This window comes from Hetaerina americana, unplaced genomic scaffold (assembly GCF_022747635.1).
Source record: "Hetaerina americana unplaced genomic scaffold, ioHetAmer1.1.p SCAF_9, whole genome shotgun sequence".
NCBI classification, from domain to species: domain Eukaryota; kingdom Metazoa; phylum Arthropoda; class Insecta; order Odonata; family Calopterygidae; genus Hetaerina; species Hetaerina americana.
Window position 1 is genome coordinate 61830418 of NW_027287538.1, and position 15235 is coordinate 61845652.

Sequence of the window (15235 nt, forward strand, 5' to 3'; positions counted from 1 at the left end):
AAAATCACTCAAAGCCCAAAACCAACCCAGTCCAAGAATGGGTAAGACATTGAGCTACAGATCCTGTATTTTGCCGCATGACCCTGGCACAATATCACTCAGTTTTAAGTACAAGGGTACTGGAGTATCTCTCTTCATATGCTTCCCAGTTCTCTTCAACAGGAATGAACTTTTCCAAACTGACTCATTACTTGTAATAAGATTAACCTAAAGATATAACATTAAGACCTTAAACAAAGCACATCTGAGATATTTATAACAAAATTTTGTACAATTTGCCACCTATTCATTAGCAGTTTTTACTTCATATGGAAAACAATAAAAAAATGTTATACTGTATCTATCAATTAGATATACCATAGGATGTACCACAGTCCTCAGTAAAGTTGAATAGGTAATTATGATTACACATATGATATAACATTAGATTTCCCTTCTTAATTTTCAGATTGTTCATGAATTTGAAGCTCTGTGCAGCCATGGGGGTCAACTGGTCCCTAGAAATTGTATCCTGGTGGTTGTCTAGAGGGGCAGATAATTCAGAATCAACAAGTGTTCTACCAAAAGCATTATGGTACCTTACAGACGTAACCAACTGCTTGCACGGAGTGTTGGTTTTCATAATATTTGTGGGAAAAAAGAAAATATTAATTCAACTCTGGAAAAAAATCAAGAGTCTAAGTAATTGTTGCCAGCAAGATATTGTCAGGGAAGAAGGGCAAAATATAAGATCAACACGTAATCATTTATACAACACATCAAGCCTGCAAGACATCAGTGCATCTAACGAAGGAAAAACATATAATTTCAATGAAGATGATGGGAAAAAAATAGGACGAATCCAAAGATGGTTGATAAATCATGGTTTTCATTCAAGAAGAAAGAAGAATACCAAACATTTCAGCCGCCATTTAAGTAAAGAAAGCACAACAACTACAAGTATCTCAGCAGACATCTGTCGAGGAAACATTTCCTATGTCCCCTAGCTGTTTGTGAAAATTATGCACCTACCTTCACTCACCAAAGGTATTGTAGGTACCCCACTCACCTCAATTCTGCATATGCTATATGAAACATGTATGCAAGAATGTTACATAGGACACCATAGGAGTTGCAATGTATGTGATATTCAAAGCAGCACTTGCATGGTCGTTGTGTATTGTGCATTGTTTATTGTATATGCACCACTCCCAGCATAGAAACCATCAAGCCACAAACTATTTATCAAATTAATATTTATTTTTCATTTTTACAGTTAGTAAAAGTTTAAGATATTTATGTGGCCCATGGAAGAAAGCAATTTTTTCCTTGGGTGAGTCAGCATATGACTGAATACTTTCAAGCTTGAGAGTTTGATTCATGAATAGAGAAAAATATGCATGCAACACACAATTGCATTTTCCTTCAAGGAGTAGCTACGAAAACCAAGAGATGTAACAAAACCACTCATGAGAAAATGCAACAAAGTGGTTAATAGCATTTTTTGTGTTGAGGCATGGGCAAAGGAGGCTTTAGCCTTAGCTAGATATTACCTATGAATTTTTGGGCTGTACTATTATGAGTTAATGCACATAGTCAGCCACATCACTATCATATGTACAAACTCTTTATCTTAAAACCACTGTCAAGAGTGTGTTTCTCTATAAGAATTCACAGTAGATGTAGGTAATATATTATCAGTATTGTTGTACAAGATTCACAGAAACATTAAAAAACACAATATATAACAGAGGTTAGTACAGAAAATAAGGGTGTAAGATGCACGAGGAAATACAAGTGATCCAACAATGTGTTATTATGTTATGGAAACAATGAAATAGGAAGTATCCATATGATTATATAAAAATACATTTCAGCAAATCCTTGTCCTAAGCTATATTCAATAATGTTTGTGAAAAATGATATAATGTATGATTGGGATCTTCCATATTGTGAACCAGAGTGTGAATGTAATCATAAAAAGGAGCGAGAAGCCTTGTGTTTTGTAACCTGGCATGCAAAGCAATGGGGCATATGTTCAGCTTTAACCTTAAAAAATTAAAGCAAAATTTATGAAGATATCAGAACACTTATATTGAGAAAAACGACATTGTAAACATGGTATGTCATCTTAACCTGAAGTCGCAAGGTGACCTTCATGGAGAAAACATGAATGTGAAACTTTAATGGAAAAAAACAGTAGGTGCCTCGTGAAAAGTCAACACAATAGGCCATAATACTCCATTTGTATTTCTATATTTACTCCTTACCTGAAATGTTCTCACTTATCATGGCAAATGAAACCCCTATCCTATAGATCAAATATTTATTGTGTATGCCATGGATAATGTATTATTACAGAGTGTAGTATACCATGCAAGGTCAAAAGAAATTATTAAAAACCATAAAAAATTGAAATATTCTGGAAAGTTAAATGAAATAACATTAAAAATAAAAATCTGCGTGCATATGCTATACTTGACCTGATGGAAAAAGACACTTTGCTTTTCCACATAGAATTTTTTTATTAAGACCTAGGTTTCGTTACAGCATAACAATTTCAGGTTATAAAAAAAATCCAAGTGGAAAATCGAAGTGTCTTCTTTCATCATGAAGGATTTCTACCATGTTAAGCTTGAAACTGTGTCATCTATACTAGACCTCATTTGCACGTAATTCAAGATTCTACTGCACTAAGATTTAACCAGAATACCTACCTGGCTGCAGTGCCTTTAAAAATCAGTTATCTCAAACCAAAGATTATTCCCATGACAGCGACATGAAAAATTCCCATCTCAAGATAAATTACATTGGTCTAACTGTTCTATTTTAGTAGTATGTTGCCGCAAGCTATGTGTAGTATGTCCTAGCAGGACAAGCTAAATGTAATTAAGATTTGGGAAATCACTATACTCTGGAATCTAGGTACATATTTTTTAGCTGTGTTGGGTGATTACGTAACATATCAGAAAATTACTGCTACTAATAGTACATCCTAGTCAAATAAATGTATATATAGATATAAGGCAGCTAAAAGGTAATACAAGAATGAAAGAACAAAGCCTGTAAATTTTGGCTTAATCGAAGACAATTAAAACACAACCATTCATGACATCTTCTAAGTGTACTAAGAATGCTCGGATGAACCCGGATATGATAGGCCCAGTTCATTGAAATTAATTTACTCCTACATTTCAGACAAACAAGACATGTTACTGCTGATAACTTCTGGAGTTTGTTGTAAACAAAAAAATCACCTAACAAACCCATGTACTTTAGCTAACTTACTATTATTTGCAACTGCAACAACTTTTTATAAATTTCTCATAAATACAAATAATCTGGCAGAGCCTGCGTTGCAGAGAAAATTCTTCTTTGTACCTATAATGAAAGGACATCCCTATCTACCTATTTAATAACCAAAGCGTACACCATTTTAATATGCGATGAAAGCATAATAAAATTAAATTATGTGCATTAGGTAATCTTTAGGTATTCGTAAGTATAGTATGAGTTCAAAATGTTAAAGGAAGTGTCTATGATAAAATCTCTACTGATTACCTGTACTCATCAGTATCAAAAAATAAAGACATATTAACAGTGCATTGCCTATTTTTTGATATATCACACAGTCAGTACCAATTTTTTACCATAGATAGCCACTCTACTGATGGAACATCCCTCAATTGCAAAAGGTAACAATTCTTTTCAATGAATAATAAATATTTCGCAGGTAAGACAAACCTTGATACATACACATAAGATAAGGAATACCACAGTCCATCCCAAAATTTAGATGATTACTCTCGTCACCAGGGAGGATTGAGCAGATGAAGTGGCTATTCTACTGGCATCGTACCTTGAGGGCCCGAGTTCAAATGCCAGCAATGGCAAGAATTTTTCACAGGTATACCAATTGGGTAACACATGGAGAGCATTAAATGTGGAGCATTCTATCCATGAGGTGGATTATTAAATTGTGACCCATTGGTATCTTTTACTCAGAGCAAGCCAAAGCCAACACCAGGTTTCTCTCCACCATTCCCCTGTTCCCTGAAAGCCTACCTCTACCAAATATCCACTCACCCCTACTGGGGCAAATTACATCAATGATTTTCCCCTCGCCCATTACGACTATTACATCACCATGGGCCTGTTCCTCAAAACTACAAGTTTATCTACAGGTTATCTTAAAAGAAAAATCTTAAATCCAATATAAAAATCACACAGCTGCATACTGTATTATTTATAAAAGTAACAAGTACTGCACCATTTGCAACTATCAGCAGACTCAGTATGTGCAAATTACTAGGAGAGATAAAATGATATTTTTGAGAAAGAGCCACCTCATCAGAAAATAAATTAATGCTTAGTAATTTCCCACTCTTTATCCTCAATCCCGATCACATTGAGGAAAAAATCAGTATAATTTTACATACATTATGGTGTTTAAGTTAAGTATGCATTAAATCATTATAATCAAATCATAAAATAAAAGGTTTTCATTAGAAGATAATCAGCAGCTACCTCCATTTAACACAAGTGGGAGCCTATATCCTTGACTTCATTTAAGCAAACATGAGATCCATTGTAATAAGCCCTTCCAAGCTGTAGTATCTGAGAAATATTGTGTGACAGGTTGCCACAATAAATATTGCAAACCAGTCATACTTGCAGGTTAATGGCAAAGTCTTAACTACCGAGGAGATTTAAGAATTATAATGAAAACAGTCAAGCTACCCACTACAAAAATTAGTTAGAATAAACCAGAGTTTACCAAGCATTTAGTAGTATGGTGTGTGAAATTTATACATCACAATGGTGTCACTAGTTCCTTTCCCTGTGCCATTTTGGTCTTCCATGAATATCTGGTACACATGATATCATTCTGGATTTTGCCAAGAGTGGACCTACAGATTTGAACCAGTGCCCTCAGAGTTTAGCCCAACAATCACTACCATACACCAAAAAGCTGTTGAGAAAGCTCAGATCACTGTACATTAGACAATTTTGGGACTGGAAGTCTGTTTTCTAATAACCAGTTACTGCAACAGAATCTGTAATGACTCTTAGCTACTATTAACAATGATCCCAAAATTGTGGATTCTTTACTATATCCAAGAGGAACCCTATTCTGCCTTCAGCTATGCCCTGGTGCATCACAGTGGTGGGCTGAGGAGAGGGTGACATGAATGGGAATGGTCCTTTCCTACCCATGTGCACCAGGGAGTGGGGGTTTGGAGATTCATGTATGATAACTCACAAGAAGGCTTTCAATCACAATAATAAAAATGTCTTTTACTCAGACAATGATTGACAAAAAAAGTATTCATGCTCCTCATGATTTGCAAATAAATTTGGCATCAAACACCATGATGTTGCTCATATTTTTAACTCTTCCGCTATGGTTCGAAATTCTCCTCCTCTAATGCATCAAAAATGGAAGGTATCGCTTCCCTCTAATGTTTATTACTCCCGAAATAATAATCTAAATAATAAAAACATGTAAATAAAAAATAATCTAGATTCAATGTTTAATTAATAGAAAATTTTTATTAATTTATTTTGACAAACATACTTTTCATAAAATTTCGAAGTTTGATAGTGCAACACAGAGAGGATGAAATGTAACTTTCACAGCAGCCTAGCATGAGACATTGGAGGTATGTTCACAGCAGTGAAAGGATAAGTATGACTCACCACCTAAATACTCATATATCATGATATGGGGCTCCAAATAAACAGAACAGCATGCAGTTTCAGACCAAATTAATCAGCAAATCATAATCTAATACATATAGTTTTTTTTTAATTAATGTCGAAACAAAATATTTTATCTTTTTAAATTAAAAGTTCAACTGTGAATCACCTGAAAAGAACCTCCAGTTCACAATCCCCTGCCATGCACAGGATAGACAGCAGGGATTACAAGGGTTGCACCTACCCCACCTCAATTTTAATTTTCCTCAAAATTCCATATTTGGCTCTGAACTAGCTCTTCTGCCAACTAATCCCCTCTAGCCATTATTCCACACAACTCACACCCCCACGGCACCAAGATCTCAGCACCTCAGTATCTTAAACTTTCAAGAAATCTGTACATACACCTACATTTTACTCTGTTGTTGTCTCTTACCAAGACTCATTTTACCCCACTAGCCACATTCAAGGAGTGTGAGAGGAGGAAATCATCTGAAACAGCACTTAACAAAATAAGTTTCCTTTTAAAAATACACAATTAACTCAAGAAGCAAGTCAGTTAAAAGAAATTCAATGGATTTATTTTCTAGGAAAAACATTTTTATGATGCCTAAATGTCAATGGCCAAACAATATTGTACCAGTATGTATTCTATTTTCTATTACAATATGAATGCAAGATGCAATCGTATTCTCTTGAACAATTGCGTCTAACCAAACCACATCTTAAAATACTACCACTAAGTTTCTTATGTGGCAAAGATCTATTCATTTAGGAACATTCGAACAACAAGCTGCAAAATACGTACTAGATATATTTTTATATATGATAGAAACTGACATCATAAACACAATGCCAAAATTTGTACGTACACTAGTTTTGTTGCAACATGACTTCAACAAAATCCTATCAATACACATTTTTAGAAATCTACAGACAAATATTTACAGAAATTACCAATCTCAAGAACTTGTATCGAAACATTAATACTGAACACAAAATATAAGACTAATAATACAGAATGCAGAGATGAGCAGGTTTTAAAAATAGTCATCACTGCAATCATACAGATGGTTTGCCCTGATTGAAATTTATTGATACATTCGTTGATTTATACCAAATTTTAAAAATTACCAACTTCCTAAATTGACACAGACTGTTGCTTCACATTCTAATGGTTAACATTCTTCAGGATGCCTCACTAAAATAACAGCATTTTCTTCCCCAATAGTCATATTCAAGCAGTGGATTTGCACCTAGCTTTTCTAATAATGCTTCTACATGGTCAAGATTTTATCATAGATTTATTGCTTTGTATACATGATAAATATTCATAATAACTAATTACACCGAAGTAGTCATGAGAAGCAGCCTTTATAACAAAATTCAAAGATGTAAAGTTTTCATCCAGTTGATGAATTCTGAAATGGAAAAAAGGAGTTTAATGAATAAAAGGACGGTGATTCATAAGTATCATTACCAATATATTTTAATTATACCAGGGGAATGGGTTTATCGGCAAGTAGTACTTTTACATAAAATCATTTACAGAATAAGATTAGAAACATACACCACGAGATAATTATCTATCACAAAAATAAAAATAAACCAAAAGAAGTGTAACTGATGTATCGTCAAAATGAAAAATGGTGTGAAACCAGGATACATAATGTAACTATGGCTGCTTAACATCTTTATGGACAATGTGAGAGATATGGATGAAAAGACAAGGTCATCACATTCATTAAACATCCATTTTTAGGATTTTTCCTGGTTTGAAATATCCACAAGTCTTCTGTATCCCTTGATTTCTTGGTAAAGAATATCAGAAACAAAATCAAGTTGAAAGTGATGGAAACGGAACTAAAAGTGGTAAGTGATAGAAAATCAATTAATGGATGATAGAGGACCAAGAATTCAAAGATTAATGATGCCGGCGTGGGGACACAACAAGTGGAGCCCTAAAAATCTCTTCTAAAACCATTTACTTCAATATTAAAATGTTTAAAAATGAAACTATTTTGAAAGCACTTTATAACCCTATGCTGGAGATATCCAATTAATTCATATTTTACATGCTAACTTTTTAATTTTTCAATTTAACAAATATTCTTACGCTCATATTGCATAGACAATGAAAAAATTTGATGCAAATGACTTCATTCATTTGTGTCAGAAAATACATGTTCAGCCAAGTACCAGGTTTTTATGATAAAGTGAAAACTATATATGTCGAAAAACTCTGAGAATTTCATAGTTAACACGGAGTATACCTAACCTCAATAACCAGCGAATTTGACTTTTTGTTTTTCCCCATAGTTTTGCAGTTCAATTTTGCAAATTTCCAGGGTTATTTTGTTTATAAATGTGGACAATATTCTAGCAAAGTTCTCCAAGTAAAATGCATATTTTCACATGAGATGTGTAAAGATCTGGGTGTTGATTGCATGCATAATTTATTATTTGTAAGCAAACTACCTGAATTGCAAGGAACATTGTGCAACTTACTGGCTGGATCATAGAAAATAGGTGAGAGTATTTCAACCATTATAACAAAAATAACATTGCTTATATTTGTAAGCACCAAGGTAAATGCACATTACTTCTCTTTAGTAACAAACAGGTAATTTAAGTAACTATTTTAAATGAGAGTTATTATGTTCAATGCACTTGTTTCATGTGACACAACAATTCACTGGCTACATCCAAGAAAACATTCAAAAAACTTTTAATATTATGACAGAAACGAAAGCATTGTTTATGCTTGATGATAACACATGAACAACTCATTTCATACATCTCCTTATCTATCAAAAGCACTATGTAAGTAACATCAACTTTTAAAGTAGGTGCTTACGTGCAGTGTGCTTCATAGTTATGAGATATAACAACAAGTAGTTAAAAATAATTACTCTTCCTTTCACAAATATACATTCAGATAAAAACAAACACCAAAGACTATTTACAAAAAATATGAAGCTATATTCTAGAAAAAATTTGCCAGAAAGTTAGGGTTTATACAATGCATGCCAGTAAACACAAAACCTCATTACTACTTTGATTTTGCTGAAGTTAAAATAATGCCAACATATTCTGCAAGAAATTTCCATCCATTTTAGGAATTTGTACATTTTATTTTTAGTATTAACTGGTATCATGAGCCACAAACATAAGTAGTTCACCTAAAAATCATTTCAGATATTGTTACTTTTAGACTTTGAATAGGCTCTCCACATTCCTTTAGATTTCTACCTCAAGTCATCAAATCAGCAGAGTGACATGGATCAGATACGGAGAAATTAGCCTTCATTGCTTTTGCAGAACCATTTCCAGACTTTGTAATTTGCATGGCTAAATTTATTACACTAAAAACCGGCTTGTAGTTATACTTTAACAATTAAAGCATGTCTTTTGTGATGGCAGATTATGTTAAACAAATAATTGCATTCAAAGTGGATTTGGAAGTCAAAAAAAGAAGAAGCAGAAATGAAACAAATGGCTGAAGGAGAACCAATTATGCAGATGAGAAGGATTTTGGAGGTTACCCATATTTGAATGCAAGCCCTGTGCTAGAACACTGCCCCCTAGTGTCATTGTTTTATCAAAGGAGAACAGGTGAGCAATTATTTCAAAATGACAGTTGGGTACTCCCTATAACTATTGAAGAGAGAGATTGCAAATTATCCGCATTTAAGATTTGGCCATAAGACCGTTTCCAAGCTTCACAAATGAGTGCAACATGAGTAAATACCACAGGGTGAAAATTAAGCTAAGTGACAGTGCCTTCCTTCTTATGCTTTTTTCAACAAATAACACAGCTAAATTTTTCACATTTTTGCTGTACTAACAAGATTGCAAAAGCAGATACTAGAGCAATAACTTCTTGAAACTAAGAGTAATTAACGATTAAGGATTATTTCATAGTTACAAGGATACATTTTTAAAACTTGCCGAAAACAAAAATTTATTCATAGAACAAAATAGAAAATGTACTTAAAAAGATTGAAGTACAAGATAATCCTTATTGTGTTTTTGCATTTTGGTATCACAACAATGGTTACAAGCTACGATGATGGAAAGGATAGTAATTAGTGACTCATTAAACTTTTTACTTAATATGCTCCAAATAATATCAATCTCATGATTCACTTTAAATTTAACTGAACCAATTTGTCTCAAATCGAAACGCAAATATTAACGATCACCATAGTTATACTCTTTTGGATCAGTACAAATTTAAAAAATCATTTTAATCCAACAGCCACATAAAAAATATTTGATTACAAGATTTACTGCTAAAAACTATTATTTACAGAATAACTTGAAATAAATACTTATTATGATTCAGAAAATCTAAGAAACATGAATACAACCTGTGTGTTTGCCATTTGAGGAGCCAGCAAGGCTTGTTGTTCTTGGAATCTTCTTTGAGCCAGGTGCCATTTTTCCCTCATTTCATTGTGTTCCTTCAATCTCTCAATGCATGAGAGGCATATAGTTTTGGGTAAAGGGTCGTTCACTGAGATCTGAAATAAGATAAAGATTTAGCATTAAAAACTTTTTGTATTGCCACAAAAAATGAACCCACAGAAACAAGTTTTTTTTCGAACTATCAAATGAAAATGGTCTGACATTAACATTCTGATCAATGTTAAGCATTCATTGATTTTCTAATAAACATGTCTCAACAGAAACCTATATGCATAACTTAGTTTGACAGGTGCATACATTGATTTTTTCCAAACAATATTTAACTTTTATTCAGAAGCTAACATCTCAAAATAAACAACATTGCTGGTAATGCATTTGATATCATATGAAAATATTATTAGTAAGCTATTTCAAAGTAAAACATGCACCTGACTTGGAATACAGCATGTAGGGAATGATCAGAGATAAATCATTTTATGATCAATACTGAAAAGCACTATTATGTAGTTCATGAAGTCACATGAAAGCCATTAGAAAACCCAGGCAAAATAAGTTTTCTAACAACTGTTCAGATGTTCAAAGGCGATAAGAAAACTGTTCATATACAAACACTCAATGAGCCCAAACATGAGAATATTTACAGCATTAACAAAGGGAAAATAAGAGCACATAAATGCACAGCTTTCTGCCAAACATACCTCAGATATGTCAGGGAATGAGACGTGAATTAACTAAGTGGCAGCTTTAGAAACTCCCCAAAAGGAGGGAAGGAAAGTGAGAATAATTTTCAATAAGACTGGGTAATACTTTCGTTCTCAGTCACAATGGTTCAAGTGTTGCCTTTGATAAAAGAACTCGGGTGTGGGATAACTTATGCTTCCCGTTAAATTATAAAATGATTAATTCTGATGTTACTGATTTTTTTTTATAACTCAAAAGGCTACATAAAACCGGTTCTCTCCCAGGGGGTGCATTAAGAACAACAGGACTGAGGATAACAACAAAATGAAAAATGATTAATTTCAATAGGTGCCTTATTACAATATTCTTTCAATTAATAATGAAAAATTACAGCCTAATTGCAGGAATAGTTATTTCAACCAGAAAGAGCACACAAATTGCACAATATGAGTGCATGGAATCATTTCGTCTATAATCGAATAATAACCAGACGTGATGTTTCATAAGTTATATGTGAATTCATTTAAATCCAAAATTTTATAGCCTCAAAACCAAATGGAAAAGGTAAATTGAGCTTAATAAAGCCTTTTACGGCTTAAGGAAATATTATTTCATATAACCGGTCCATCAAGATCAATCATGAGGTATAAAATGCAATATGCAATATCTTTCAAAATTTAACACTTGAAGTTCATTATTTATCCTGTGTTTACACTAATTATGATTCGAAAAACATTTACTAGGATCGTGTTTTTTCGCGGTCAAACTACGTTAACTGTTGGTTAGAATTTGCTATGGTTGTTAATGGGAATACCCTTAAGCCGAAGATATAATTACCGGGGGCTTGTGTAATGTATGATCTAGAATTAACAGAAATTGATCCTGGTTTCACACAAACCTTAACCTAAAGTTTATTTGGTAATGACTAGGGCGAACCCACAATTATTATTGACTGTATTAAAATTTCAGAAAGAATTGCCCGTTTGAAAACGCGTAAAACTTCTCAAAGTGTACCGCAAAAGATAACTAAGTCCACGGCCAAATAAATATCAAAATCAAAGCGGCACACACAGACAGTTCCCAAACAGTCCCAGGACTCGTGGACGAATGTTAGTGGTCTCACAAAAAATGATGAGTATCAACCAATAAATCATATTTGACGGCAAAAAAACTTGAATAATTTTCTCATCCAACTTTTACCGTTACTTCTAAACAATAACTGAAATCTACTTACGGATAAGGACAAATATTCACGTATCATCCTCACAAGCTGCAGCCGTTCGCCTTCTTCACTAAATATGGGAATAACTAAACGATTTACTTTTGAGCACAGACGACAAATAAAACCAATAACCACCGCTTTGTCGATGCTTCCCATTTTGATATATCTTCACATGTACTTCTTCCTTCGTCATTCCAAAATCTAGACAAACATAAACAACGGCATAAGATTATTATCAAAATGTAAATAAAAGTTATGTTCTTGAAATAAATAAGAAGTAACTTAGAATAATCCACCTACCACGCATCCATCAGGCTTACGGGAAACCGCTATCCCCAAAGTCAAAGTTGAAAACTCCCTTTTGACTAACACCAAACCTAACAAATATTTTGTTTCGCACAATCCAACACGCACTTCCTCACTCTTTTGGAGTTGCCAACTTGGGAATTATTAAGACCCAAATATTGAAATTAATCTTTCATAGAAGCACACAGAAATCATATATTTGTCCTCTACCTTGATTACTACAGGAAAGTAATAAACATAATATCTCCTCTTAAAACATTTCACGTTTCGAAAAGAGAAAACGCTCCCTCACGCACTGTTGTGTTAGCCTTGATTTTAGAAAAAAAAGAGTGATTTCGCAATAGGACCAAGGAGATTTTTTTTTCGGGATATTGAAACACACGATTTCGCGGGAAATAAATGGATTTCTCCCGCACAAAGGACCGAATTGGAAGTTTAATTTTAAGTAAGCATTAAATTTCGAAGTAGTTCCCTAACTTTTCCCCCATAATGCAATGGATGTAAAGCGCAAAAGGTGGCGGAAATTTAAGAAAATCTCAATTGAGCTTGAGGTTAGCTAACTCATAACCTGAAGATAATGGCTATTAATACAGCCATATTAAAACCCTTACAGTAATTGGCTCTCTGAGAGACATATAGTGTCCCATGTATGTAGTGAAATTATACATTTCACTTATGTATCTTCGATATTTAATGCTAGGCGTCCCAAGAATAAGAAGTCTTTCCACCATATTTTTCGACGCTGCCTAGCATCCCTCCATGTGGCACGACCGGAATTATCTTTGCTCTGAAGAATAAAAAGGATCTTGAAGGACGATCATTTAGGAGCGCTAGATAACGTCAAAGAGTCCATGCTTTCCGGGAATAGTGCCGCGATTGGCAGAGGCACTGACATCAGTGTGTCAAAAGACAATGGTGATATTTTGGAGAATTTTAGTTATTTGTACTCGGATCTGTAATAATTTTTTTCCTTCCCCGGGTTATCCATCTGCTAACAATGGATTCAACAGATTTCCAACCATCAAATAAACTTGTTTGTCTGCTTACCCTTTACCAGCATTCTGGATTTACAATTTGAGAAGTAATATATACCAGTCACTTTCTAGCAAATAATTAAAAAATAACCTCTCTTCATTTATACAATGTTGCAACCAAATTATCATGCCCTTCAGGGGTTCCCACCAAGGAAAAATACAAGAGGCACTCATGCTGAACACAACGTGAAAAACAAAAAGCAGCATTGTCCAAATTATCCAAATTTTGTGTTAAATCTTTAATTTTGTAGGCACTAAACTTAGAAAATTTTATTTCCATTTAGTTACAGCCTCATAAACAATTTACACCAACTCAATGCGGAATATACGTCTTTAGCATCTTAAAGCATACATTACATGTTATTATGTGCATGTATATGCAAATAGCATCTTAACTCGAAAAAACTTCCCTCTTTCTAATTCTCAGCATGGACTTAGATCTGAAAGGTCTACCACAACTGAAATATTTCAGGCAATCAACAGCATACTTAATTCATTAGATGCTAAACGCTAAAATCTTGGAATGTTTTTTGACTCGTCAAAGGCTTTTGATAATGTAAACCACAATATACTACTAATTAAACTCAATAGAATAGGAATTAGAGGAATTCCTCTAAACTGGATGAAGTCCTATATTCATAATCGCACTCAGAAAGTAGTGTTATCAGTTGATGGGTCAAAATATTCATCTGAAGCATACCAATTTAACAAAGGTGTTCCACAAGGCTCAACCCTTGGGCCACTCCTCTTTCTGGTATACATCATTGTAACTAATGTAATAATATCAACACAAACATATCTCAGCCTAGTGGAAAAATCTAAGTCTGTCACACTTTCAATAAACAAGTGGTGTACAGACAACCTTCTAGACTTACATATAAATAAAAGTAAAATAATATACTTTACACAATAAGAATGTGTAAGATGATCTGCTGGTAAAAATCAATGACTAATCAATTGAGCATGCAACAGAATGCAAATTTCCAGGTATTTCTCTGTGTGCAAATATTTCTTGGGATACTTATGTAAAAGCCCTTCAACAAAAGCTCAGTTCAACTTGCTAATTATTAAGACACCTGTATGAAACTACAAGTAAAACTGTACTACTCAATTTATTCAAATATAACCTTCAGTATAATATTATGGGGATCAGCTGCTATTTCTCAAAGCATCTTTAAAATGCAAAAGAAAGCTATTAGAATCATCACCAGGAAACCTCACAATGCTCCATCAAGGCCTATTTTCCATGACTTTAATTTGCTACCACTCCCGTGCATCTACATTATGTTTTTAATTCTATATATAAAAAATAACATTGGTAACTATTCTCTAAACTCTGCCTATCATCATCATTACACCAGAGGAAGGAATGACATCCATTTTGGGAATATAAGAACTAAAGCATTGAAATTAGGACCCAATGAAATGGGCATCAGATTATATAACAAACCACCCAAAAGTATCAAGGATACAAAGGGAACTGCTGCATTCAAGTATAAATTAAAAAGATATCTACAGAACAATATGTTCTACTTGTTTGACGAATATCTCAACAATATTCCCAACCAGTAAGTTCATACTTCTAGTTTCTAGCAATGGTCATGGTCTGATTCATGTTAATGATCAATGATTTTTCTGAATTTGATATTGTATGTGCACGTTACAGCTAATGTTCATGGGTTTGTACCAAACATTTATGTAACTATGAGCAGCATTTCTTTTATGTATCTTAACTGAGCCTGTGTCTTTGCTCCTCATTGACGTGCCTTATATCATGTACATACACCACCCACCTGGTATTTTTGTATTGTGATCTCTGGGCAAATAAAAAGTAGTAATAATAACTGCATGTTTAATTTCATGGCAAAGTTATTCAATGTCA

At 33.6% G+C, this 15235-nt stretch overlaps 1 protein-coding gene across 1 annotated transcript; it reads right to left on the reverse strand.

Moving 5' to 3' along the window:
- Positions 1 to 6964: 6964 nt before the first annotated feature.
- LOC139698937 (uncharacterized) lies at positions 6965 to 12616 on the reverse strand. Its single transcript, XM_071597896.1, has 4 exons — positions 12314 to 12616; positions 12026 to 12214; positions 10053 to 10205; positions 6965 to 7100 (listed from the first exon to the last, which is right to left on the reverse strand). Exons 2-4 carry the CDS (start codon positions 12167 to 12169, stop codon positions 7083 to 7085), a joined length of 315 nt encoding a protein of 104 aa, XP_071453997.1. The 5' UTR covers positions 12170 to 12214; positions 12314 to 12616; the 3' UTR covers positions 6965 to 7082.
- Positions 12617 to 15235: the final 2619 nt, after the last annotated feature.

What these genes read in the sequence shown, in the direction of transcription:
- LOC139698937 (XM_071597896.1), bottom strand. Translation starts at nt 12,169, where the DNA reads ATGGGAAGCATCGACAAAGCGGTGGTTATTGGTTTTATTTGTCGTCTG. An exon ending in GTGAATATTTGTCCTTATCC is followed by an intron (nt 10,206 to 12,025) that starts GTAAGTAGATTT and finishes ATCTTATTTCAG; the next exon opens with ATCTCAGTGAACGACCCTTT.